Source organism: Fusarium musae, chromosome 2, assembly GCF_019915245.1.
Source record: "Fusarium musae strain F31 chromosome 2, whole genome shotgun sequence".
Classification (NCBI taxonomy): Eukaryota; Fungi; Ascomycota; class Sordariomycetes; order Hypocreales; family Nectriaceae; genus Fusarium; species Fusarium musae.
The window spans coordinates 1,858,234-1,885,518 of record NC_058388.1 but is presented as its reverse complement, the minus strand read 5'-3'; the positions used below and the strand labels follow the sequence as shown (position 1 = coordinate 1,885,518).

General features: G+C 49.3%; 9 protein-coding genes across 9 annotated transcripts; 5 read left to right on the top strand and 4 right to left on the bottom strand.

Annotated features, from left to right (window-relative positions):
- Positions 1-1,514: 1,514 nt before the first annotated feature.
- J7337_002530 (uncharacterized protein) lies at positions 1,515-5,041 on the top strand (the record flags this gene model as incomplete). Its single annotated transcript, XM_044820257.1, has 3 exons — positions 1,515-2,046; positions 2,098-2,791; positions 2,866-5,041. 3 exons carry the CDS (start codon positions 1,515-1,517, stop codon positions 5,039-5,041), a joined length of 3,402 nt encoding a protein of 1,133 aa, XP_044684557.1.
- An 835-nt stretch (positions 5,042-5,876) lies between these two features.
- CCT8 (T-complex protein 1 subunit theta) lies at positions 5,877-7,761 on the bottom strand (the record flags this gene model as incomplete). Its single annotated transcript, XM_044820256.1, has 4 exons — positions 5,877-5,894; positions 5,949-6,122; positions 6,172-7,564; positions 7,703-7,761. The coding sequence occupies 4 exons, from the start codon at positions 7,759-7,761 to the stop codon at positions 5,877-5,879; spliced, it is 1,644 nt and encodes a 547-aa protein (XP_044684556.1).
- A 1,289-nt stretch (positions 7,762-9,050) lies between these two features.
- Positions 9,051-10,029, top strand: J7337_002528 (uncharacterized protein; the record flags this gene model as incomplete). Its single annotated transcript, XM_044820255.1, has 2 exons — positions 9,051-9,347; positions 9,469-10,029. 2 exons carry the CDS (start codon positions 9,051-9,053, stop codon positions 10,027-10,029), a joined length of 858 nt encoding a protein of 285 aa, XP_044684555.1.
- A 359-nt stretch (positions 10,030-10,388) lies between these two features.
- J7337_002527 (uncharacterized protein) lies at positions 10,389-12,078 on the bottom strand (the record flags this gene model as incomplete). The annotated part of the gene is made up of 3 exons (XM_044820254.1): positions 10,389-10,462; positions 10,514-10,865; positions 10,921-12,078. 3 exons carry the CDS (start codon positions 12,076-12,078, stop codon positions 10,389-10,391), a joined length of 1,584 nt encoding a protein of 527 aa, XP_044684554.1.
- A 942-nt stretch (positions 12,079-13,020) lies between these two features.
- On the bottom strand, positions 13,021-14,524 carry J7337_002526 (uncharacterized protein; the record flags this gene model as incomplete). Its single annotated transcript, XM_044820253.1, has 4 exons — positions 13,021-13,178; positions 13,233-13,795; positions 13,851-14,196; positions 14,467-14,524. The coding sequence occupies 4 exons, from the start codon at positions 14,522-14,524 to the stop codon at positions 13,021-13,023; spliced, it is 1,125 nt and encodes a 374-aa protein (XP_044684553.1).
- Positions 14,525-15,323: 799 nt separating this feature from the next.
- On the top strand, positions 15,324-15,990 carry J7337_002525 (uncharacterized protein; the record flags this gene model as incomplete). The annotated part of the gene is made up of 3 exons (XM_044820252.1): positions 15,324-15,355; positions 15,411-15,428; positions 15,462-15,990. 3 exons carry the CDS (start codon positions 15,324-15,326, stop codon positions 15,988-15,990), a joined length of 579 nt encoding a protein of 192 aa, XP_044684552.1.
- A 2,436-nt stretch (positions 15,991-18,426) lies between these two features.
- On the top strand, positions 18,427-20,512 carry J7337_002524 (uncharacterized protein; the record flags this gene model as incomplete). The annotated part of the gene is made up of 2 exons (XM_044820251.1): positions 18,427-18,772; positions 18,837-20,512. 2 exons carry the CDS (start codon positions 18,427-18,429, stop codon positions 20,510-20,512), a joined length of 2,022 nt encoding a protein of 673 aa, XP_044684551.1.
- A 945-nt stretch (positions 20,513-21,457) lies between these two features.
- Positions 21,458-22,630, top strand: J7337_002523 (uncharacterized protein; the record flags this gene model as incomplete). The annotated part of the gene is made up of 3 exons (XM_044820250.1): positions 21,458-21,506; positions 21,598-22,286; positions 22,337-22,630. 3 exons carry the CDS (start codon positions 21,458-21,460, stop codon positions 22,628-22,630), a joined length of 1,032 nt encoding a protein of 343 aa, XP_044684550.1.
- A 427-nt stretch (positions 22,631-23,057) lies between these two features.
- On the bottom strand, positions 23,058-26,824 carry J7337_002522 (uncharacterized protein; the record flags this gene model as incomplete). Its single annotated transcript, XM_044820249.1, has 4 exons — positions 23,058-23,356; positions 23,405-23,840; positions 23,892-26,715; positions 26,787-26,824. 4 exons carry the CDS (start codon positions 26,822-26,824, stop codon positions 23,058-23,060), a joined length of 3,597 nt encoding a protein of 1,198 aa, XP_044684549.1.
- Between the last annotated feature and the right edge of the window lie 461 nt (positions 26,825-27,285).

Below are 27,285 nucleotides of genomic sequence, written 5' to 3'. Positions count from 1 at the left end.
CATCCTTTCTCGAGGCCGGGCAGCTGGGTGCCGAAAAAGACACAACCTCTATTTACTCCGTATGGGACCTGGGACCTGGGACCTGAAAGCTGGAAAGCCAGGGGCATAAAAGCGTTAGAGATGAAATGCCGGGTAGGTGCCTGAGGGGAGGCCACCGGGGAATCGATACAAGCCCCCAGCTTGGCTTGATACATCCATGTTCTGTGGTGGTGGTGACTGTTCGGCTCTGAGCGCAGCCCAGGCTCTGAGCCCTGGGGACCCCTGTCAGAAGCCCGGGCCTTTTTTTGTGGTTGTGCAGGGGACCTCCCCTGCACGCTTAATGGGAGATCCACTGTCCTGTCCGGCCACCGCGAGAGCGACAAACTAAAAATCAGCAATCCTAGTCCCAGGAGGAGGGGTACAGAGTGGAAGTTGACGGTTGGTAGCGTACCTACCTAGTGACCGGTGCAAAGTCATTCAAGGCGCCCCCCTGCAAGAAGGTCCTAAAGAACAGGCCAAGCTCTGAAAGGGAGGTCCTCCGTCTCTTAATAGGCGGTACCTGGCACCAAGCATCTTAGTACCAAGCACAGGAGTCCTGGATTGGATTGGATTTGGTGCCACTCAAGGTTAATGGCCTGGTCGTACGGTGCAAATCAAACATCCATCCATCCATTTCTCTTTTCCATTTCTTTCTCATATAGCCCACCATGCCCATAACTGAAGTTGCTCCCTTCCACTTTAGCTCTTGCTTTTGATGCTTTAGTAATTTCTTTTCTTTTCTCGTCTCAAATCTTTCCCTTTCCTCTCCTTTCATCTATCAGGAGTCAACCTCCTAGAGACACACAGACAGTGGGATCGTCTATCGTAATAAAAAGAAACGAATCTGCCTATCAGCGAGCGAGCGAGCGCAAGATAGACGAGCCTTATCGCCTCAACGACTCCGGATATCACCCGCCGAATTGGTTGTTTCTTCATTCAACGAAAATCTCCAGCTTACGAGCGCCCAGAAAGCAAAAGCAATTGCATTGCTCGAAGATTGTCGTTGTGAGACGATTGTGACTTTTGGTTAAACCTGTGGAGAAGTGATTCTGGGCCAACTTAGCCAAAGTGAGTGATGACCAAGGGCCAGCATCACATCGCGCATTGCTAAAAAGCAAAGTTAGAAACATTACAACCGACCTGTCGCAAGCGACCTCGCATAGTTAAAACGCTTATTCTTCAGAAAAGCGGTGCCGCATAATTGTCTCTTCACCCTTTTCGCGCCGACATCCTGTTATCTCCATCTTCTCATTGGTCTTGATTTTGTTCTTGCAGTCAACCGTGCTTGACCATATCACATAGCCTCTTACGATCACGGAGTCTTAACCTCGATCTCCAGTTCTGGAAATTTTTGACGGCGCATGGATTCCCGCCCCTTACTCTTCTAAGTTCAGCCGCCTTTGACCAGCAATTGCTCGATCACCCAGAACCGTCGAAACAGTGCTCGTCTTATAACACAATAAGTAGACACCGCGAAGAAAAGGTGTCTTACTTAAATGTTTCGCAGACTACGGAAAAATCAGGATCACAACACTTCATCGAGTCAAGGACGGGACGACGACAAGGCAATTGCCACAAATCTTCGAGAACTTGGCTTGGTTGGCTCACGCGCCTCCAGTCGAAGACCCCGAACTGGCACAGACTCTAAACCGTTTACTGAAGGACATTCCGTTAAAACCAAATCTCTCCGCGGGCAAGACTCAATCTCCTCCGCTGGCTCAGTAAGGTCAGGCGTTAGCAACGCTTCCCGTCGAGTTGGCAGTATCGACAACAACGTCATGGCTACCAACGCTGATAGAAGTCGCTCACGACGAGAGCGCACATTCGTGGGAAGCGAATGCGCAGTTTGTGAAGAGCCGCTTGAACACACCCTACGCGGCGAGCGCATCCTACAATTTTCTTGCTCTCATGTCTCCCACGAGGCATGCTTCTATGAATTCATTCGCGAATTCGAGTCACAATATTGCCCGACATGTGACGCACCCCTCCACCTGGACACAAGTCGAGGAGGAAACGTTATAGATATTGGTTTGCTACCTGTTCTGGTATAATCAGAGCGACATACTGACATATGTATAGAGAAGATTAGCAACATGGTGCGTTCCGTCGGTACCGATTCGAGGTCCGCTATGACGCCAACACCAACCGCAACCCCTTGGGATAACCAGCCAGCTCGAGCTCCCAGTGTCGAGAGCAATCAAAGACGCCCTATGCAGCAACAACACGTCGGAGGCCGTGACAGCGTTGCTCGGGGTAGTATGAGGGATAGTCGAGATGCGCCACTATCAGATCGGTATGGCCCTTCAAGGCATGCTCGAAGTGACAGTGAAGCCACGGGAGTTGCTTCATCCGGCGGATATCCCGAGACAACACAAAGCGGACCTGCCAGACGCCATGACTACGATGTCCAAGCGATGGAGACGACACCTGCAAGCCCTAGACCAATGACACGCAACCCTATTCCGGCGCCGATTGTCACTGTTCGCTCAGAGTTCCCTACATTGAACCGCTCGCGACAACAACAGACACTTACATGTCTGGTTACTGTTGAGGTTCCTGATAATAATTGGAGGCCGGATCCTGAAGATTTAGGTGCCGCAGCCCCTCTGCCTCCTGCTACCACCAACCGTGCTGAGGAGGCATATGGCCGCCCGCCATCTCCAGCTCGTAGTGCGCCTCGCTTCTACCCATACGAATCTACGGAGGTTTTGGAAGAGATGACCGATAGTCTGCGCAACCGCGTTGATAATTGGCACGGGCTCGACTTTAGCAGGTCAGTGGCGGCGCTTGACTTTCATTAGTTGGCGATCATGGTCAGTATGAACGAAAAGGCTAATTTTTCTACAGATTCGGAAAATTGAGGCTCTATGGTACTCTTAGGGTGGGTAAGGATAAAGTCTCATGGCAGGAGTTGGAATGTTTCCTCTTCGCTGAGATGCTTATTTGCGTCAAGGAGAAGAAGATCCCTCAAGCACAACAGTGGGATGAGAACGGCGCTCCACGCAAAACAACTCGATGCACTCTCAAGGGCTCAATTCTTATTAAGAAGCACCTGAATGAAGTGTCAGAGACGGGAAATATCGACGAGAATATCCTGACGCTCAGCCTCTCCGTTGCTGAACTACCACAGTTCCATCTTCGTTTCGAGAACCGCAATCAATTGAAGTTGTGGCAGCAAGCTCTTCTTGACCTTAACGCCGTTGAGACATCTCCTGTACGCAGCCCCGAATATGATCGCGGCGAGTCAGAAACTGATGAGGAACTTGAATGGCAACGTACGCGCCCACAGAGAGTCTCTTCGGTTGCATCCTCCTGGGGTGGCGCGAGATCAACGACGACAGCACCCACTGACTACACGAATTTCCCCAGAAGTCCTGCCATGGCGAAGTCGGTTCATGTACCCATCGATGTCGTGGTGGTGGTGCCTATTTCTTCTTCTATGCAGGGTGTCAAGATCAACCTCGTCCGAGATGCCCTGAAATTTATGGTAAACACACTTGGCGAGCGTGACCGTATGGGGTTGGTCACTTTTGGTTCAGGTGGCGGCGGCGTGCCAATCGTTGGCATGACTACCAAGGCTTGGCCAGGTTGGAGTAATATCCTGACATCCATCAAGCCGGTTGGCCAAAAGAGTCATCGCGCTGATGTCGTCGAGGGCGCCAATGTTGCGATGGATCTGCTCATGCAAAGAAAGTACAACAACCCTATCGCGTCTATCATGTTGATAAGCGATGCGTCTACCTCAGACGCGGATAGCGTTGATTTCGTCGTGTCTCGAGCTGAAGCTGCCAAAATCACCATCCACTCGTTTGGCCTTGGGATGACACACAAGCCGGACACCATGATCGAATTGTCAACAAGAACAAAAGCTTCTTATACTTATGTTAAGGACTGGATGATGCTTCGAGAATGCCTCGCTGGATGTCTAGGGAGCATGCAGACCCTGTCTCATCAGAATGTTAAGCTGAAGCTCAAGCTGCCCGAGGGTTCTCCTGCCAAATTCCACAAGATTAGTGGTGCCCTGCAAATTACGAAGCGAGCTACGGGTAGAGATGCGGAAGCATCCCTCGGTGATCTTCGATTTGGGGACAAGCGTGATGTTCTTGTACAACTTGTCATTCTTCCTGACAATTCTTCCCAGGAACAACTTCCTCAAGACCCCTGGGATAATATTGTCTCAGGTCTCGAAGCACTCGGCGGTCCTATGGACAACGATAACGAAAGAACTCTCTCTGTCGAAGAGGTTCCATTGATCCAAGCAGACCTTAGCTGGGGGGATATCCTACGCGAGGGCACTGTCACGCATATGCCTCGGCCATCTCTTCTGGCCATCACCATGCTTCCAGTCAGTGGAGGATCCAAGAAGACATGGCAGAACTCCCCTCCTATTCCTCCTCACCCGAGTATTGTTCAACGCCGCATGGAGCTCCTCACTTCTGACATGCTTACCCGTGCTCTGACTCTCGTCAGCCGTGGCCAACACGACCGTGCCCATACACTGTTGAATGAGACTCGATCAATTCTGAAGGGTCTCGGAAAAGGTGGACTTCCCCCCATCCCCCCTCCAAGCAAGTCGACCCCTTCGGCTCCCTCTACTCCCCATCCCGCGAACGACGCTTCGCCGGGCCAATCAACCACTCCCGATCGCAAACGCAGCCCTTCACCACCTGCTTCGGCAATCTCCGGTGCAAATGGTCTCCCTTCCTCGCAATTGGGCCGTAGCCGATCCAACGATGGCCTTGGTCTTGGTGCCGGAATTGACGCCAATACTGTCGCAGCCCTTGATACTGAATTAGAGAGTAGTCTGGAGTGGATCAACCATCCTGCTGTTTTTAGTCGGGACAGCAGAAAGGCCGTCCTGCAGGCAATCGGCGTAATAAGCTCCCAGCGAGCTTTCACGTACCGCACCCCTATCGAGGGGCTATGGGCTTGCCGCGTTAGCGGCGTCAAGAAGCTCACGGAGAGGAGTCGAGAATGGCGTGAGGATGGTGGCGGTGAGGGCGGAATCACAGAAGAATCTTGATCTTCATAATGACTTTCGCCGATTTCCTCTTTTTCATTTACTGTCATGGCTGAAATAGCGCTCTGGCTATATTTTCAGCTTGACTAACGACCGATCATGACCAAACCATTCAGATGCTTCCCACGCTATTACACATGCATTTATTGCTATTGCTACTTTATGCTCGCTATTTGCTTTCTTCAATCGATGAAGGGATGCATTATCTCTTCCGGCCCCCCCTCTGAATTGTTCGATACCCCTGGAATCTACCAACTATCTGGCGCACATTCGACCTTATGCTCGTAGTATATACCTGCTTCATCATGCATTAATAGATCTTTTTCTGACTCACCGCAATCGGTTCAATCCAGCTCTATCTGTCCTGCGATATTGCCTCGCTGACGTTCTATGGTTCGCATCTACTTATGGAGTATTTTGGAAACAGCTTGTCATGCTCCTGTATTCTGCTGATCCTTTTGCATAATGGGGGTTATTGATGTGCTGGACAACCTTTTCCTGCCTTATATATACTGCGTTTCTGGATTATCTGCGCCTATAGATAGTCTTAAGCGGGAAGGGACTTAACGAAGTCGATGCATGAAAAATACTTAACAACTTTGTTACAGCATCTGAACTGGCTATCGAAATTTGAAGTCCATAATCGCGGTACCAAGTTAGACAGAACTGAGTGATCCAAGTCACAGCAGAATTTACAACGGGATACTGAACAATCTGAATAAATATATGCCCATGCTTTGACCCTGTTATCTGAAGGATATCTAATCAATCACGACACCAGGTGATTGTCACACATATCAAATCCATTGCCCATTTTGAACTTTTTAGTTTTATCCATTTAGTCCTCGTCCCAGTTCTGTGGGGGTTGAGTCAGTCAAAGCTTCTTATGGGAAAGGGGAAGTGAACATACAGGGTTGGGTCCGGGGGGCTTGGGTCCTCCAGCTTGTCGTGCCACGATGATCTGGTCAACAGACAAGACGGTGCGTGCGGCTTCTGTAGCAAGTTTGATGGCCCACTGCTTGGAGATGAGAAGATCCAGAATACCTTCGTCCTTGGCATCGATAGTACCAGTGTTATCATCGTTCTGTGGCATGGGTTAGAGACGGATTCATCATGGATGGATCAAGACGAACCTCAATATCAACGCCAATATCCCAAGCGTCACTGTTGGCATGGGCAGCGTAAAGGCGGCTGAGAACCTCAGTGGCGTCAAGTCCGGCGCTCTCAGCAATGGTGCGGGGAACAACCTCAAAAGCCTCGCCATACTTCTTGATCGCGTACTGGCTAAGTCCAGGAGTCTTCTCACCGTGAGCTTGTATCCTTTCAACCAACTCGACTTCTGTAGCACCGGCACCAGGAACCAACCGCGGGTCGCGGGTAATGGCTTTGACGACGTTGACACCATCATCGACGGCGCGCTCAATATCATCAAGATGGTTCTGAGTTGCTCCTCGAAGCACAAGGGTAGCGGTTCGAGTAACCTCATCCTCCTGTCGGAAGACTGTAACTCGGTCACCACCAATCTCAAGGGTCTCAACGACATCGATGCTTCCCATCTCATCGGGCATAGGAGCCCCCAACCTCGCCAGGGGGGTGGCACCGACAACACGGCAGACTCTTCGAAGTTCGAACTTGCTCAGAATTCGGATGCACAAAATTCCGAATCGATTCAGGTAGTGCATCGCCAAATCGCCGACACGTTCACCACAAACAACAACCCGGAGGCCGGAGTCGTAAAGTTCCTTGATGGAAGTCTCAAGTTGAGATTCCTCACCCTTTGTGAAATCCATCATCTCTTTGGCGTTGTGCAGAAGAACAGTACCCTTGGTCTCGGTTTGACCAGCGTCGATCGGACAGGTGAAGACACCAACCTTGGCGCGGCTGGCCTTTTTGACCGAACCGTCAGGCTCCTTAGGGAAAACCATGCCCTTGACAACTCTGCTCTGCTCCAGGCTTCCACCCATGATCTTGACCACGCGGATATTGTCGACATTGAAGTTGGCAGGGTTCTTGGGGAGAACATTGAGAACAGCCTCGGCAACAAGATCGGCAAGGAATGCCTCGTTTCCGTTTTGCTTGCTGGCAATAACCGTGCTGATGGCCTTGCTCAGCTCTTCCTGATCCCGCATATCCTCCACTTTGTCAACAGCCAGCTCTTCAAGGGTCTCAAGAGCAAACTTCTGGGCCTTCTCGTAACCGATGACGATATCTGATGTCTTGAGGCCCATGCGCAGCAGATCCTCCGCCTTTCGAAGCAGCTCGCCAGCGAGGACAATGACAAGGTTGGTGGCATCGCCCATCTCGGCTTCTTGTTGCTGACTAGCCATGACGAGGAGTTTGGCTGCGGGGTGGACAACGTCGAGTTCGCGTAGGATGGTCGCAGCGTCAGATGTAAGAATCATTTTTTGCAAATGGTTGATGACAATCTTGTTGCGGCCATAGGGGCCAAGCGAGGTCTGAACCGTGGACGCAATCGCTCTGCAGGCGTCGATATTGCGAAGTACAGCACCATCTTCGGAGTCGTAGCTATTGAGAAAGAGATAGATTTGTTAGTCGGATTCATGAAAAGGCCATTCACTGATTGTTGTGATCATGAAAGTGGCATTGGTAAGGAGGCAAGTAAAGAGGCGGGGAGCTACCAAGACAAGGAGGGGAGCAACTCACTTGTTGTAACCTTGCTTGAATAAGCCCGCGTTGGGGGCGTTGGGGATATTGAGTGACATATTTGACGGCCACAGCGCTCAGGAGGCGATGTTCTTGGTTGTGGCTGTATAAGATATGTCGTCAACAATGTGTTTGGTTTGAACGTCGAGGTGATACCAGTTGATGGATAGATTTCGCCCACTAGCTTCAATGTCCCACCACCCCAAGTCTGAAAAACTTCCACGGGGTGATTTAGTGGGTAAGGTAGGTGACAGGTACGTACCCGGCTGCCTGCACTGAGCTCACTCCTGCCAGCGCGGTACTCTACCTCTCTACCTAAGGTACTACCTTACGGGCGGGCGGTGATGAATACAGTTGATTGGGAATGAATGACTACTAAGTGTGTGGGGTTTAAAAAGGCAAACAAGAATCCCTCGTATTACTATATAGACTTGAGAATCCCGGATCAGCAACTTCACCTCAGGTAGTGAAAACCTAGGTAGCAGCCTAGGTGCCTTACATATAAGCATTCTTGCTGATAACAGCCTCAATTTGAGGGGCAGTTCCAAGGGTCTAGCTGCCCAATCAGATATGGTCTCCGCCACACCCCCTGAAAGAGTCTTTCAGCCTTGCATGCCGTTGTGGCTGACGAGCACACCCGCGAAGCTTTGGTGACGGGAACAAGCTGACACCGTCCAGGTTTGCGACTCGTGATGGCTGCTGATTGACACACTTACTTCTAACACCTTTCCATCCTGATACCCACGACCAGCGCCATAGGTACTAGCTCCTCTCTCTCGCCTTGGTGACGAAACTTCTTCTTTGTCTTTTTGCCTGTTCGGTTTCAGCGGTTCATCAATTGCAGATTCAAGTGGACACCGCCCACCAGTGATTCAGTGAGCTTGACGACCTGACTTACCTACGCCTACCTACCTAGCGAATCGTCACGCGCGTCAAGCAATCACCCCTAAACTCACAGCGAACTTCGACAGTCGACGTCGCAATTACCTATCTTCCATCGTCTCATAATCGAACCTTTTCCAGAAAGATACATACCAATCGTAGAGACAGTATTATTAGCTGTGATTCATACCTGCCTGGGTACCTTAGCTAGACCAACCATGCCTGGTAAGTCATACGCCCGTAACAGAATCGCTCAGTGTCAATGATCGCGCCTGCTGGGCTCTGTTGGTTGCTCCAACCTTCAAACTCACTGCTCAAGTCAAGGCCAAGGCACCCCTTACGCCATCTACCACACGATCTTCATTTGCCCTGCACTTCACAACCACACTCTTCTCATTGTCGCGCGTTCTTGTATTGTTTTCACGGCCCTTGCATCATCACCTCACCTCCAGATCAAACGCCCAGCATGCCCATAACACTCAAGCGCAAGGCATCAGAAGCTGACCTACCTCCTCGCACACCAGCGATTCCCTCTACACTCCCTCCTTCCGTGGAGGAGGCCTATCGTCGAAAATGTGTTCAGCTGAAGAACCGCACCAATGAGGTTGAAGACGCCAATGATGCCGCTCGACTTCGTCTTGCTCGTATCAAGCGCCAGGTTGAAAAGCTGAGAATAGAGCGTGCATTTCTCCTCGAACAGCTCGCAAAGCGCACGAGCGCAAATGTTGAGGATTCGGACGGCAGCCCAAGCCCACCCCCTACGGTATGCTATCATTTTCTTCCCGCCCCTCTTCTCCCTTTGCCTGGCAATCCTCTACCGGCCTGCCGCGCCTCTACTACTTACGGCGCCCGGTTCAATGTTGATGCTTTTGCGCTTGGATTAGGACTACCAATTCACCATACCAAGTGAGTTAGCTAACCACCAGAAGCCCAAAGATAAGCCTCTGCGTACAAAGAGAGGCCACCGAAAGTCGATGATGCCTGATTCCGACTCGAAGGCACCAGTTGCTGCATCTTTTACCAATACCGCCGGCTCCCCAACCTCCGAAACCTTCTCACACCCTCCAGAAAGCCAATCTAAGCCGGCTCATGCCAACGGTATCTCTGCGAGCGATTCTAAGGAGCCCACCAGTGCATTCGAGCTGTTTTGCTTGGAAACACGGCCTGGTCTCGAGAGCAAGGAAAAGGACAACGAGATCCCTGTGAACGTGGAGGATGAGCTTTCTCGTGTCTGGAAGGGTCTCTCAGCTGGTGAGAAAGATGAATACGAGGCAAAATTCGAGCTTGCAATGGCCAAGAACGATGAGTCGAAGAAAAGCCCCGCATCTGACAAGAAGGATGATAAGCCTGCTGAGCCAAAGCAACTCGTTCAGGACGAGGACATAGAGATGGGTGATGACACTGAGGATCAAGATACACAGGCTGGCGAGAAAGTCGAGGAATGAGGACATCCATTGAATGTCTATAGAGGCGTTTTGGCGGGTATACGATTTCGCATGTCATGACATCAACCCTTGTACTAGTAATTAGATGCTTTTCACAATAAAGAACTAAGTTCCGAGAACGGACTCAATATATTAAGAAACAGGTTTTCTTCGCGCGCATCGCTCTGCGACCTGGACGCGGAGTCATCTATCTAATATCTGTAAGTTGTACACGTACTCCTGGTTGCTTCGTTTGTGGGTTTATACCAAATTATAACACAGACTGACAAGATGAACCTCCATTAGCCGAACTGGTTGTTACTTCTTCTTCTTCCTTCTCCAATATTGGAATGGGTGAGATACCAAGGTTGAACAAGAACTTATTCGCCGACATATAAGTCTACTACAATATTGACAGCTGCAACGAGAATTTCTGCCGCAATAAGAACAATTACTGGTGAGTGGTTAGTATACTGTTTATGTCATAGAACGGCGCTTAGCATACCGATCCATTCAAGCTTCTCGTCATGGCCATGGCTGAGCTCTCCTTTTAGCACAGCCAACAAATCTGCTATGACATCGAGACGTTCTGTCAGAAGTCCAACGCGCTGATCCATCTCTAAATAACTCCTCACGGCTTGGTACACGGGCTCAAGTTGGGGCTCTACCCAGAAGAGCTCAGGTGTATCCAGTACTGAGCCGTTAAGGTGGATGTTGATGCGAAGAATAAAAAGCTCTCCAATTTGCATGTTGATCTGTGATCGCCGAAGTGCAATTTTCCCCGTTGTGGCTATTTGTGTGGGAATATCTTTGCATGTGTCAACTGTTGATGCAATCAACTCTTCGAAGAGTGAAGTCTGCAAGCTCTTAGCAAATCGTCCCGATACAACCCTTATTAGCAGGTTAGCTTACTTTAACACTTTGTGCCAGTGCATGAGAAATAGCTAATTTCGTCATGTAGTTGTTCTTGTCGCGGAGAGTGATAAAGTCATTATAGATACGGGCCTGATAATCCTTTGTGTAGTAAAAGTTGAACAACTCAGTCTCGACATCATCTGGGGCAAGCTTCTCTGTCTCAAACTTGGCGATCTCTTTCAAGAACCGGGCTTCTTGAGCTTCGGTCATTCCCCAGATGACAACCACTCCATAATCAAAGAGAAACACCTCGGGTGTATGCACCTGGGTATCAAAATCGGGATTGGTCTCGCTTATCGAGTCGTGATCTTCTACTGCCGAGCCCAGCAGATCTGCGCTGTCAATGTGGGAGCCATTACCGTTACCATTAGCATCGCTATGGGCGTGGCCATTGTGGTCAAGAGTCTCTGAACCGGCCTCTTCTAAAGGTAAGTCAGCTAAGTCGCTCCGCTGTTGCGCGACATCAATGGCGTCACCTCCAGTTGAATGCCGGCGTTCATAATTCTGAACTGGATCGCGACTGCGCGCGTTCTTGGAGGTATAATTATACGGTGTATATATGCATTCGTCGATGAGCTTGGGATTTGCGCTTCGGGTTTTTCCTCTTCCCTTTAGAAATCTCATCAGGGCTTCCATCTCGTATCGGTTTGCAGTGCAATATGCCGTGACACGCGGCAGTCGGTCTCGATCCGCTTTTCCAAGTTTCGCTGCATCTCTCCGCGCAGCGGGATCCTTGATACGTGTATACTGGGAATAGACATCTCTGCCACTCTCCTCATCCTCAGGGTCGTCCAGGTCGGTGTTGGGAAGCAGCTTCAGCTTCTCCGTTTTCTTCGTACTGCGTTGAGGTCCAATTTTGGACCCAAAAGATAGATTAGCAACTGCAGGTACCGACCCTTGGCTATTCCGTCTCCTGAGCCTATTGTTCAAAGCTGTGAGCATGGGAGGGCCGCCAGCGGCGCCGCTGACGGAGCCAGCAGCATGATGCCCGGGGGATCGATGCTGGAATTGTTGACGAGTAGGTTCAAAGGTTTTTGTAACAGGGTTGTCGCTGAAGGTAACTGATCGTGTTCCTTTGGGTCTGTTCTCTGTGGTAGGGAGTAATGGCGACGACTCATTAGATACAGCGTCTGATGAAGTGCTATGGGGATCCATTTCGGTTTAAGCCAGTGAAGGTTGAAATGATGGAGTCGGCAAGATAAGTAGATTCGAACCTTTTAGGGCGCATGTGAATTACTAGTACTGCACCCCAGTTCGCTAAGGGTCGTAAAGATCAATTGAAATGATACCAAGAGCGTGGTCGGTTTGAACGTCGAAGGATGGATTGCGGTTGGGGTGTTGAGGTGAAGAACTTTCCCGGGTTTGATGTTAGGTACTGTAGGTTGCTAATGACGTCTGCCAAACTTCCGCGACCTGACGCGAAGAGCAACCTACCTACCTTAGGTACTCCGCAAGTACCTACCTAATGATCCACCATGCTTGAAAGCTCTTTGTGGGGCATCTCGCATTTCTCTTTTCAGCATACTACTAACTTTACATATTTTTCTTATCTTGATATAAGATGAGCTTTTGGACGTCAAAAGACTCGAGACTGGCTGTGTACAAGAGCAGGAAAGCTGCTTCAAGAACTCCCTAACGTTATACTAAGAAATTCTTAATCTACGAATGTGTTTTTGTCGCCTCAGATCGAGTTCCCAAAGTTTCTTCGATCATTGTCTATAAGAGGAAGACTTCATGCCATTTTGACGGCACAAATATCAGTGACAAAGAAGCCAATAGTACACTAAGCTTGGCAAATTACCAAAAACGGTTTTCTGAGAATAAAAGAGGTTCGAATTTCGATATAATGAAGCCTCTGCCACTGAGTACCACTGAATGCCTAATCGAGAGCAAGCCTAGCTAGGCCAAGGTAGTGTATGAAGGGCCAGCGACGTAAGAGTATGAAACTGCCGGTTGGCAACATATTTATCTAGGAGATGATGCTCATTATTGGTATGGGGTCAAATGATCTTTGTCTGTGCGAAGGTGATGTAGCCCTGTTGTGACATTGCTTTCCCATCATGTGCAAACGCCTTGTTTTTACGTTGCTAATCAGGTTCAAGCATCAATAATCCTGACGTCTGTCCTGAAACCAGACTTGTCCAAGCGGTCAACTAAGCCTTGACCTAGGCACGCTGGTGTATAAGATCCGCCATCGAGCTCAATTTCGTCTTCAAGAATTGTTGCGGCAATCTCGGCAAGGAGCATTCCTGTCACTATGGGCACAACTGTCAGTAAGAGTTTATGACCTGTCGGTATTTTAAACTTACAGAAGTACATGCCACCATGATACCACATACGGCAGAGAGCTGCTTTGCCTGCGGCCTTCTCCGAATCAGGATATGCGATGCCGCGATACTCAATTTCATCTTTGTCCGTGTCCTCACGTTTAGCACCTTCCCCGGGCTGACATACACGCTTCTTGAGAAAGTTCCTCAACGGTGCAACTGATACGAGTAGGACCCCGCCGACAATAAGAAGCCAATGAATAAAGATCCCATGGAGCCAGTTGCGGGCTTTCATGTGTTCTACCCAAACGAAATTGGGGCCATAAAACTCATCTTTGCGGGAGGGCGTACTGGAGAGAAGACCCCAAGTACGTTCAACAACTGCAACATCAGTTGAATTCGTGACCGCCGTGGTCTGGAGCCCAAGATTTGGTACGGTCCGAACGCCAAAAATCATTTGGAGAATTGAGCTCTTGGGCCGTGTTGGATCTTTATGTTTGACAGGTGACTGGGCATACGGGCTACTAGCCTCCTTGATCTCCTGAAGCGAGAAGACATCCCAGATACTCAAGGCCGTAGCGAGTGTGCCACCGGATGGTGCCGAGCTATGGCTCAGTTAGTTGTTTGAACTATGCCTTCTTGTTGAAGAGCTGTACTCACTTGATTTTGTGGAGAGAAACCACCACATCTCTTGTCTGAGAGCCTAGATTGGTACGAATAGCCTTGGCCATGGTCCATGTGATGAGATCAGCGGGAGCGGACTCAATTCCAGCTTGTGGAATCAAGATAGCACCTGTCTGTTTGGCAGTTGCTTCATATTTCTTAATCATCTTATGAACCCAAGCAGCTTCACCGGTGACATCTACATAGTGGGTTCCGGCCTTGGCACAAGCCTTATAAGCATGTTCACCGTACAGGCTATATGGTCCAATGGTGGTTAGAATAATACACGTCTTCTTTGCTAGAACACTCAAGTCGGAGTCGACCAGGTCTACGACCTCAATGGCTAATTTTAATCATCAGCCTGTAGACTATAAAGGATCAACAAGGAATGATGTTGGGCGGTACCTGGTGGCAGTCGATCAGAGTTGAGCTTCTGACACTCTTCAACCACAGCCGTTAACTTGCCATTGTTTCGGCCAGCCACCGCCCATTTTAGGTCAGTTGCAAGATGCATCGAGATATATTCAGCCGTTAATTTTCCTGTGTAACCTTGGATACAGTCAGAATTCGGCCATAGCCTTACTCAATGGCCCAACTGGAGATAAGAACTCACCAGTTGCCCCAAGGACAACGATGTCGTATTGGCGGCCATGGTCCTTAACAAGGGGCATTTTCAATCGGCAATTGAAAGATTCGAGAAAGAATTAAGTGAAACTTGATATCAAGGTCGATTGAAAATAGATAAGAACCAAAATTTTATATAGTCAATGTGAGTCGATAAAGACGAGGTGCTGTGGAGGGTTGCGTTCGAGACGGTCAAGTTGGGGTTTCTTTGGTATCATGATGCCGAGGGACGATCAGTTTGGTGGCGCCCAGTGATCAGGCACCCTTGTAGGTACTCAGAGCGTTCATTCCGCTCCTAACATTAGGATCTTTATCTCGATAAGGTGGCACTCATCAACAAGCTTGGTCTTGAACGAATGAGATTTGATGATGTCTTCACATGGGCTAAGTCGACGTGATAGAATTTGAACTTGAGCGAGGGAGCGTAGCAAAAGAGCTTCACTCCTTTGTTGGAGCATATGCTCCTCAAGTTAACTCACAAGGAATTTTATAGAAAGTTTGTTTACACCCCGAGAATTGAAGGCCCTAGGCTTCTAGTAATACCCTAGTAGGTACAGTAGTAGGTAGGCCTTCACATAGAACTTAAAGAGATCACGAGTCATGTTCGAACCATTTCTCAGTCTCGCCGGATCGAAGCACGTGAGTCCAGGCTTCTCTTCGCCGAGGTTCTTCCGATCGAGCATCGAAAAAATTCAAGAAAGTGGGACCCACTCGCTTCCTGAATGGGCTTGCCCTAAGGACCACAAGTTTTCCTCTGCAACATTCAGTATCAGCCTCCAACAGTCGAGCAACATTCACCTCCGCCGTCTTTATTACTTCCAAGACGTCCGACACATATCCTTCAAGATGACCAAGCGAACAAAGAAGGTCGGTGTTACGTATGTATTATCCTTCTGCTCAGCATCAGAGCGACGATAGCTAACAAGTTCGCAGCGGTAAATACGGTACCCGGTAAGTTTCACGACGAAAATCCCATACCCGAAGCATGTCGACACCGATTCCCTTCCTCGCATCCGTAACGACTCCTCCGCTGCCTGTGGCTCTCTTTATGGTCCCGACAACTGTTTCAGAGGCAGGTGGTGGATTTGGTTCGCACAAGCTAGCCCACAGATACAGACAGAAAGTTCCACGAGTAGACCAAGGGCGGCACGAGGCAGGATGGGACCTTAGATATGCAGTGACTGGGTATATTGATACGACCGATACTAACATCATGGTCTTTAGTTACGGTGCTTCCCTGCGAAAGCAGGTCAAGAAGATGGAAGTTACCCAGCACGCCAAGTACACCTGCACTTTCTGCGGAAAGGTCACCGTCAAGCGACAGGCTACCGGCATCTGGGATTGCAAGTCTTGCAAGCGCACCGTTGCTGGTGGTGCTTACACCGTTGCGTTCGTACTCCCAACTCTATCGAGTGATGCATGTCAGGATGGACCACTAACCAGGAATAGCACACCTGCTGCCGCCGCCATGCGATCGACTCTGCGACGTCTCCGAGAGATTGCTGAGGTTTAAGGATGGACTCTAGCGGAAGAAGAAAACGGCTTTGCTTTTCGGTATGGTGTACGGGGGATATGGATTTCGTGCCTACACTACGAGTTGACGATCTGGACGTCAACACCCGATATTCGATCACATAGAAGCCGATCGATTAGCAATGAACAAAAAAGAATTGCAGGCTTCAGACCCATTCAACAACTCTCCCGCCCCGTGCAATTATAAATTAACAGAACTATTGTCATCTTTCAGTCATCGCAGGATTCTACTGTCGCCAGGAACTGGACCGGTCGATACGAACAGGTCCTATGCCAACACGCTGATGTTCTTCTTGGCCAGCCCTCAAGTGTCTAAGTCATGAGCTCCATGTCAGGACCCTATCTTACGCCGCAGCAGGTCCTTCGTCACTCTCGACTGTGTACAGTGGGGCTCACGAGTGTGGTAGAATATTCTCTCTGAAGTAATCAGAGCCGATTTCGACAACATTTATGCCCGATCCGAATTATCTCGAAGGATATGAGCTGCGAGGTCTCTTCCCGACTCGGATCAACCTAGTTATTTAAACCCCCTTAAACCTCGTACGACCTTGATTGGGCCCATTCTTTTCTGTAGTATGAACTTCTCAACTCTCAACAAGACATGGTTGGCAAAAGACACATGTTGTTGCGGGCAAATATGATTCACGCGGTTTTCGACGATAAACCACGTCTGGTTAATACACTGGGACATTTTCGAAGCAGCTTAGCAAAACGTTTTGTGGGGTGCAGTATGATAAGTGGAAGTCGTAAATACTCAACATGGACAGTATGTAACCACGAGATCTGACGGTCAAGTTTGGCTTGTGAGATGGGTTCTGACTTCGTAGGTTATGGCAAGTTTGCATCATAGCTTTCTAGGCTTCCCTATTGCACTAAATTTGGGTGCCTGCCGTACCAGTGATGGTCTCCAGTTGTGACTCAGGATACTGTCATCCTCGACAATATCTATGTGTATGTATATTTCGCTCATTAAATGTGTTGTGTTGTTGTGCAGTCACTCGTGAATCTCCCTGGTCTACCTCTAAAGCAATAGGTAGGTATTCTGTATCTACCCGCGTGCCAGCAGGCACGGCAAGTTCTCCCCTGGTAGGTCTGTATCGAACAGTTTGGCTCCTTCCTGAGATTCGTTCTCTCTCGATAAGGTTCAGCTTCTACGGGGTACATCGTCGACAAATTCACGTCAGTTCTTCCACTCTTAATATATTGACTCAAGCTCCGTTGTATCTTGGCAGGCGTTCAAAATCAACTTCAGGCAGAGGCACAGTGTCCCTCGGTTGTTATACTTAGCTGCAATAAAGCACTTCTTGCTCTTTTTTTTTTATTATAAGGAGGGAAAAAACATTTATGAGCTGCCTCCTTCAACATGAAATTTTTAAAATAATGTATCTGATAGAGGATGCTGGCCGGCTACCTATGGTCTTGTGCATACCTTCCTTACCTACCCCTGTCCCAAGTAAGTAGAACTATTAACTGGTATCTACCCTAGGGGAGGAAAGAAAACTCAGGACCTTGACCCTAAGTGATAAAAGTCTTTAGGTAAATTTAGCCTAAGCTTAGGGGACTCTTTACTTACTTTATTTTAACACCCTATATCAAGGTTCGGTGTTTTCCTGCCCCCCGAGGCTACCTAACTTAGGCCATGCGCCCTCAGTCGGTCTCGCCAGCTTGTAGTAAAAAAGACACCATTTGCTGCCCCGAATGACCAAGGACGGACGTTATCGAGTCCGGGACTCGGGAAACAGGTGAGGGGAAGTCGAAGATTAGAAGGCGTGATGTTCTTCTACACAACACGGGAATAGGATAAAAAGGCCTTCACAGAAAGTACTAAGAATTGTCTACCTACCTTACCTACTCCTAAACCTTGTGCGTTCTACCGCGCCTGTGTTCAAAATGGCTACCTTGAGGCACGGTACCGGTAATCAAGCCTGACGCGAACAAGAGTCATCCGTCATCAGGGTCTCCCCACCGTGCATTTGTTTTGCTCCGCAGGCACATAACATAACATTTATTTCTTCCAGGCGTGGCGCTGATCCAGGACGGGGGAGCGCTCATTGGCCCTGATCACGTCCCTGCCAGGCTCCTAGGATCCTTGAAAACAGCCATTCCACTACAGCTGGATCTCTTTCTCTTATTTTCCTCTGCCTTTGCCTACAGGGCTCCTGTCCACTAATGCATCACCATTCGGGTGTCAACCTAAGCCAGCCTGCTAAGTTACGGACGGTACTTTGCCCCCCCAAAAACGAGCCATCCCGCCTAATCGATCACGACGGGACATCTCCATCCACCCATCCCATCCCATTCCCTTTTACCACCATCACCGCCTGCTCGAATCGACGGCACGAATCGACTTTAATTCACTCGATCTTATTTTACATGTTTTCATCAAGATACGATCTGTGTTATCAATTTCGACATCATGTCTGAAGCGGAGCAGTGCATTATATGCCTGGATCCTCTGCCACGTCCCGCGGCTGCCCTCCAAGCTCCAGCTGCCCTCACTGTAGCTGCGAGTGATGCTGCTGGTGGTGTTTCTGGCGGCGAGCCCGCATCCGCACCCGAGTCCGCGCCTGTTCCTACCACAACCTCCACAGCCTCAGATGTTCTTGAGAACGACTCCAATTATCTGAACATAGTTGCATCACTTGACGGGTGCAATCACATTATTCATGATGCATGTATTCGTTCCTGGGCGCAAAAGACAAACACATGTCCCATTTGTCGTAATCCCTTCCATTCAGTTCGAGTGTACAACGGGGTCGATGGTATGTTGGAAGCTTATTCTTCTACTTCACATGTGTCCATTTACTAACCCTTCCCTTTGTGCAGGTACCGCCATTTCGAAATACGATGTCCAGGATAAAAAACAGGTTGCTGAATTCGATGTAAGACAGTGGCTTGGCGAAAACCCCGAAGACGAAGAGGAGGAAGAGCAAGGCAACCCATGTCCCATTTGCAACTCTTCAGAGAGGGAGGATGTTCTTCTCCTATGCGACAGCTGCGATGCAGCCTACCATACGCATTGTATTGGTCTTGAGGCCATTCCAGACGGTGATTGGTATTGTATGGAGTGCTCTCACCTTTTTCAGCTGGTGGAAGAGCCAAGGACCACTGAATCTGGCGAACAATCTCCTCGTCCATCATACGTGCGACGTCCGAACCCCCGAAACGTTCGTGGTTACCATGTACGAACTCGAGCACGATTAAGGCGAGCCCGTCGGCAAGCTAGAAATGTTGAGTGGCAAGGCGCCTGGGGTCAGTTTTCTGGGCGGTTCTACGAGATGAGCGACTTGGATTTGGACAACCACGATGATGAAGATGAGGAATTAGAGCAATACAGGAGATTCCAGGAACTTGGGCGACGCGAACTCGAACGCTGGCAGCAAAGAATGGATATTGCCCGCCGCCTGGGCGCTCGTGACGTATTTATAAACAACATACCTTCTGCTATCAGCGAACGGCTTCAGTCAGCACCAGAGCCAGTACAAGAAACGGCCGACGAAAGACGAGCTTGGGGCGCTTTGGAACGTGCTCGTGAAACGGATGAACCCAGCACCACTTCTCGCAAGCGCAAAGCACGGTCTGTGACTGCTTCTCCGCGCGAACCCGTTCAAGAACCCGAAAGGAAACTTAAGCGCCCTCGAACACGTCGCTTGCCCACCCAGAATGGTGAAGGTTCAAGCTCTGTATCTTCTCCAGCGCCGGCTGGACCCTCATCAACACGACCTATTCCCAATGGATCGTCATCCAGAAATGGTAATGTCGACCATAGCAGTATCGATCCTCCCTTGGTTTCCTCACTACTGAAAGAACTCGAGCCTAGTATCATGTCTGAGGACGAGACAATGACTACCAATGGATGGCGGCATGCACCAGAGGCTTCATCCCCAGCCCTCTCACCGGCGATATCTCCGTCCCCATCAAATTACAGTAGCCCACGGGCTCTTTCACTTACCCCTCCTCCTATGCCAAACTTTAACGGCCGACCAACTTCGCCAACGCTCTCGCTCAGCAGTACTATTCAACCTCGTTACGCCCCCGCGAATTATTCACCGACTCGTTCAAATCGTGACCACAGCGACTCAGAGACACGTCCAACAAGACCCCATTCAAACTATTCCCCGACTCATACAAGCAATGAACAGTCCGATTCAGAGACACGCTTGGTGAAGGTCCCAGAAAGCCGACCGTTAGAACTACGACAACCACGGCCACGCCGTCCATCTGAGGTACCAGCTCAAAAAGAGGACCAACCGTCAGCAGACTCCAATATCACCCAGGAAGATAAGATCAGCATAAATGAGATCGTCAAGGGCGCATTACGACCACACTGGCGGTCTAGAAAACTAACGACGGAACAATACTCAGTTATTAACAGAGATATTTCAAGAAAGCTTTATGACGAGGTGAAAGGCGCGGCGTCATTGAGCGATGAAGCCCGACGGCAATGGGAAAACAGAGCAACTAAGGAGGTTGCTCAAGCAGTTGCAGAATTGTCTGCTTAGCTTAATGATAAAATGAATCAAGGCGGGAACCAAGAGTTAAGCAGGCGTTCAGGCATCATCAAGGAGATCCATGTGGTTTGATACCCAGCATCTTTCGAAAGGCGGGCATGATTCATTGCATTTTGATAGCGTGGTGTCACAACGGAGTTGAGATCGGGTATCAACGCGAGTTCGATATGTGTACAGATATTATTCAAGGTAGTTTGGGTCATGTTTGCATATGCCTCTTTTGTCACTAGGTAGTCTCATGTTCCAATACGACCTTCTCATTGGCGTATGCCACTTGTTTTTTTGTCAATGTCATCAACATTGTTCACCTTTAGCTGACAGCGTGATCGGCTTGGATACAAAGCCTACCACATGTGCGGCCTTTGTTTCTAACGGCATAATTACAAGTGCTTGGCACGACTCCGTTAGTAGGAGTGGTATTGTTATCGGCTATCAAATCATATTGATATGGCACGAAATGTCAGCAGTATCTATCTAACAGAACCCGGTAGGATAAAGAATTTTTCTTGCAGGCCCCGCTAGCGAAAAAGACTGCGGATTTCTTCTCGGCACACGTAAATGATCGAGACGTTCTGGAGGTGGAAACAGGTCTTGACGATAAGGAAATGGTGCCTTGAGAGGAAAAGAAAGAAGAAGATTAGCCAGATGCTGGGAAATTTATTTTAATGATATATGTCTTGTTGCCTCAGGCGCTAATAATCCATTGACTCCCGTCTGCCCGGGGCCCTCCACTATGCCTACTAGGTACCTACGTACTAAGGTGGTAGGTAAGGTAGGTAAGGTACCTTAGGTAGGTCGGGCCTGTCGCTCCGCGGTACGTACCATCCAGGGCCCAGACGAAAAGTTCGTGAAGTCGCTGTTGAATATCCCCATCCAGCTTCGATCACCGAGTCGCAACGTTCGGGAGTCACAACCCACGGAGCGAAGACAGACAGCATGACAGCTTCAAGCCGGGGTTCGAAGGCCGCTCAGGCTGTGCTATCTAGTGAGTCCATACAATTCCCTCCTTTTGTCCTGCTCTATGCTCAACAATTGATCGTCTTAAAAACCCACTCCAAGGCTCATGTAACTAACAGGAAACATCTCAGCTTCTCCTAATCTGTGCGCGCGATGTGCTTCCTCTTCTTCTATGTCTAGATACCCAGCACGGCTCTACTCATCTCTCGCCGCAGCCGTAGCGAAAACCCCCACCGATACCTCTACTCCTACACCCACTAGCTCTCCGTCGCCCTACGACGTCCGCTCTGGTGTTATTCTCACGCGACCACCTCTGGTGACACGGAAACTCCATCCTTTTGAAAATGCATTCTTTTTCTACCAGAAACGCCTGGAAGAACGTCTCAACACCCCTTTTATCACCGGTATTTACTTCAAACCTGATACGGCTCGCCGTCTAGACTGGAACATCAAGGTCCAAGAGCGCAAGGGCACCGTGGCCAAGGAGCTGGGTGTCTACAATGGAAAGAGTTCCAAGGCGTGGGACGACGAACTTAAGGTTGGCGATGAGCTTAGCAACCAGGAGACTATTGTCAAATCCTTACTCAGGGATGCTGAGGCACGTGTCAGTGATGATGCTGAGATTATTGCTCCTGAGGATGTCATCCCTGTTGAGCCTCCTGCGGATCGTGTGACTGAAGCAGATCGCAAGGGTGATGTTCAAAGACTGGATCGCCAACTCGATCGAACCCTGTATCTTGTGGTCAAGGGTAAAGACGGCTGGGGCTTCCCCGCTGATGTGATCCCTAAGGATGAAAATCTTCATGAGGTAAGCCATGTTCGCATAGGGTTGTTGGATAGTGCTAAATATTCCAATAGTCCGCCAAGCGAGTCCTCGACCAGGCTGCTGGCGTCAACATGAACACATGGATTGTCAGCCGCGTACCAGTTGCCCATGTCGTCTCACGACCCAAGACGACTGCCGACGGCGTCGTCGAGAAGAAGGGTGAGAAGACTTTCTTCATCAAGGGCAGGATAATGGCTGGTCAGGCTGATCTTAAGGACAACCCCTATGGCTACACCGAGTTTAAGTGGCTGACTCGTGAGGAGCTGGAAAAGGAGTTGCCAAAGGATTACTGGAAGGGCGTACGAAACATGATGACTGATCGGTAACCGGTAGAGGTTGGGTAGAAATGGCAGTGACGATGCTGCGTGTATAATTATCATGTATACTTGCTGTACAGAAGAATCAATATGTCAAAACATGTCACTTGGGTTTATTCCTGCACATTTGTCCTAGGCTGCGACAATCTCGTGCCCAGCCAGGATACCATAAGAGTAGGTAAAGAGCGATACATCGTATTCATGAAGTCACTGAAAATGTTCATATGGGTATTCTGGGACTCAAGAAGTTTAGTCGTCTCGTTGAGATTGGTAAAGGCTTCACGCCGAATTTCTTTCCATCTAACAACAGCCCAGAAAGTCTCAGCTTCATCGTAATCGCATAAGGAATAAGTCTTAAGCCGCCCAACGCCATTCCGTCGTCCCCAGGTATAGTCTTCACAAGCCCCTCTGATTACAGTTCCCCATTTGCATCCTGTCAAGTAGGCTTCGCTTGACCCTCTACGAACTCAAGAGCCTGCTCCGTACTGACACAGTCGATTGAACTTGTCTTGTTACGGAACGTCACACCATAACATCTGTCGGCGACATGCACAATCTCAGGTCGGAATGTGGTGCAAATGAATTGAGTACCAATTTCGTTAGAGATGGACTCGAGGAGGGCCGCGACAGCTGTACGATATTGGGCATCCAGATTGGCATCCACCTCGTCAAAAATCACCATGGGACTGCTCTCAGTAGCCTGGAGGGCGAATATAAGGCAAAGGGCACACAAACCTGCTTCTGTTAATGACTGAACACAGCAAAGGGAATCATATGACTTACTCTTCTGTCCACCACTGAGTTGCTGGATCTTCTGCTGCTCATCGAGGTGTTTTGAGTTGAATGACACACTGATGCCAACGCCAGTGTAGTTTTCAACACCGCGTACCTCTCCGTCTGATTCGTCGACGGGTTCTTGACGACGATCCGCCCGTCGTTGGATGAGGAGGCGGCCATGGCCCGCAGGTACCAACTTGCCAAAGATAGTTGTGAATTCTTTGGAAACCTGTTTAAAAGTCCGCTCAATTGCCTCGTCCTTTCGGCGGTCGAGATGCTCAACTAGTTCCTCAATTGACTCCTGAGAATCATCCAACTCTTTACGACGTTTCATCAGCTGATCTTGTTGAGTTGTGAAGTTGTTGTACTGTTCGAAGGCTTTCTTGTTCACGTGCTTGTATTTCTTCAATGCTTCATTCACTTTCTTGATCTTGGTAGAGACCTGCCAACACGTTAGTCGGTTCTGATTGGGGTAGATCGGTACATGACTTACCTGATTAGGGTCCATGTTTTCATATTTGTCGAAGGCTTCTTCGGGAAGCACACCTAGGTCGCGAATAGTCTGTGCACATTCGGCTGCTTGTGTTGACATAACGGCTTTCTTTCGCAGACTCTTGTCCATCTTCTTCTGCTGTCTCTCGATCCTCGCGGATATCTCATTCTGTGCTTGCTCTAGTTGAGCCTTCTCATTTGCCAGTTCTTCGAGCCGCGCTTGTGTATTATCCATTTTGGTTTCAAGTTCCTCGAGGCTTGCCTCAACAGCTTTCTGTGCTTTTTGCGCCTTCTTGAGTTCCCTTTGGGCATCTTTCAGCCCACCACCCGAGGATCCAGTCGAGTCTTCAAAAGCCTGGCTGTTGAGTTGGTCAAGCTTCATCTGCAGGTTTTGGCGAAGGTCCACTTCGAGAAGTTGCTTTTGCCTTTCCAGATCACGCCGGGCTCGGCTGAGTTCATTCCACTGCTTTTGAAGCTCCTGTGTGCTTGTCCCGAGTTCCTCCAGCTGGCGTTCTTCAGCGGCGGTCAAGGTTTTCTTAAAGTCAGATCCAAGTTCGGCCTCATGTGCTGCAAGATCCTCCAAGAAGCTGTTCATGTTCTTCTCGACTGCATCTCGTCGTTTCTTGGCGGCCTCGAGGTGACTCTGTTCTTTGTTCAGATGCTTTGACTTATTAAACAGTTCATGATTCAATGGCTCAACCCCATCAACAGCCTGTCGTAGTCTTTCGTTGGCCTTTTGCAGGTCTGACATCGCAGCTGTGATCTCTTGATCCTTGCGTTCTGTCTGTTTTCGGATATCACGAGATAGCGCCAACAACCTTTCGTATTCATCCCTCCATTTATTCACAGCTTGCACGGCGTGTAAGCGCGACTTTCGGGGGTCGATGTACCCACCTGTCATGGCACCCCTCTTGTTGGTTGTGTCACCTTCTGGAGTGATGCCGTCGACGCCGTGGCTTCTTGCATATTGGCTTGCTACTGTAAGGTTTGGACATACGACAGCTTTTCCAAAGACCTGCTGGAACGCCTTCTCGTATTCTTCGTTATAGTTGATCTTGCTTAGGAGAGGTACGGCATCATTAGATCTGGGAAGCTTGATTTGTCGGGGCCGTAATTGGGCGAGAGGCATAAATGTAACTCGGCCCCCCTGTTGTCTGTATAGGGTGTCTGCGAGATAAGTGGCTGTATCTGCGTTGTTAACGACATAGTGAAACAGACTTGCGCCGGCAATCTGCTCGACGGGAAGTCTGTAAGCGTCACTAACTTCAAGCAGCTCAGCCAATGTCCCATATGCTCCTGGAATATCTCGCTCTTGCTTCAATTGTCGGATCGTCGCCAAACCACGTGCAGTCGATCCATCCATTGCATGAGCCAACTCACGTTCAGCTGTCTCCTTCTCCTGCCGAGCATTGGCTATCACTGAGTTGAGTTTGTCATCCTCACGACGAATAAGCTTTCGTTCATCGTTGAGCTTGTCTATGATGTCGCGGGCCTTGGCAACCTCCTCTTCGAGTGATATTCTCTCGTCGGGGAAATTGGCCAAACGGTTCCGTAAGTCAGCAACGTCTTGCTCTGCCTGTGCTATATATTTCTGGACCCTTTCAACTTCTTCGTCTGCATCAATCTTGTTGGCTTTTTGGGTGCTTATGTTGAGTTCGAGTTCTTGTATCTCTTTCCGTAACCATGCGTCGCGCTCAGACTTGTTTCTGAACTGGGAACCTCGGCCTTGTTTGGCGAACAAGCGATTACGCGTAGACTCAGCATGATCAAGTTGTCGTCGGATTTCGTCTTCCTCCTGCTTTTTTTGGTTATAGGCCGGATTGATGGTTGAAAGCTGCTGCTCCTTGGAAGCGATCTCATTTTGAACGGACTCAAGTTCAGCTGCATGTTGTGCTCGGGCTTGTTCCTGTGCAGATTGGCCTTCTCTCAGGTTCTTAACCTTCATCTCAGCCTTGGCCAAGGCTTTCGCGCCGTCACGACGATCTTCCTCGACTTGTCGCCTTTCGATCTGCAGAAGCTCCATTTCTCTCTGCAACTTGTGTATTTCTGAATCAAGCCTTGATATCGCCTTCTCGCCCTCGGCATACTCCGTTCGGCTGGTATCAGAACTGTCAATTCCGTCTTGCCGGGCGTTATCAAGCTCGTCCAGACTTGCTTGAATCCCGAGCTGGATATTGTGGTAGTAGGCATATTCAAGGCATCGTCTCTCTCTGTCCTTGTCCTGAAACGCTCTGAGTTCTTCTTTTTCTTCTTCGAGTTCGCTAAGCCTTTCCTTGATGTATTCCAGCAGTTCATCGATTTTTTCTCTCTTGTTGTTGGTCTCGTTCATGATCTTGAGTGACTCTGCGCGACGCGTTTCGTACACATGTGTTCCCGCTACTTCTTTTAATAAGTTCAGCCTGTCGGACTCTTTCATGTTGGTCAAGGCAGTGACTCGTCCCTGAGGTACGATGTAATAGGGGTTTGATCGTGAAAATCCGGCCGCTTCAAGCAGATTCATGACATCGGCTTTAGTGACAACCTTTCGATCAACAGAGTATTCGTCCTTCTTCAGTCCGATTGTGCGGCGTAGAATAACCTCTTTGTTGCCAGTTGGAAATCGGTCATCGCTGTTGTCGAATATGATCTCCACGTAAGCCGACATGACGGCTGAGCCTGAGCCCTCGTGGAGAAGGCCTTGCCGCTCCTCGCGACTCATTTGTGTATACGCATCGCTCAAAACGAAGCGAATAGCGGCGAAGAAGTTACTTTTTCCGGAGCCATTGCGACCGACAATCACATTGGTCTTTGGGGAGAACGGTTCGATTACAGTCTGATCCTTGTAGCTATGGCAGTGTTAGCAATGAACCGGACTGTTAGGTGAACGCGAGGGTGGCAGTGATGCCAATGCACATACCTTTTAAAGCCCTGGATGATTATTTGCTTGATGTACATGTTTAACTGCGCGGACGCTCCTGCGCGACATGCGAAAGGTCAAGACGGCTTTATTGCAAAAGACTGTCCAGTCTTGACAAAGTATGCGATCGGTGTGGTTGCGTGCCACTTTGATGCGATTTGACGCGTCGTTGTAATCTAGACCGCGATCAAAGTGGTTGGCATTGGCGCGTCGTTAAGCTGGAGCGCGGTTTCTGCCTGGCTTTCCAGGCAACACTTCCTTTCTGTTCTGCGTTCGGAGGTCTGTGCTGTCTGATAAGCTCAGTACCAAATGTGCCTGACCAGGTTGGTTTTACCTGTCTTCTTCGTTTTGGTCATCTGCTCAAGGCATCCTTGTCAGCGATCTGTATTATTTTGTGACTTTCGATGTGGAAAATGATAACTTAGTACCTTACCTGCGGAGTAATTACCTCGGATATAAGTATATAACCTAGATAACTAAGCTACAGCAACTAAGAGTA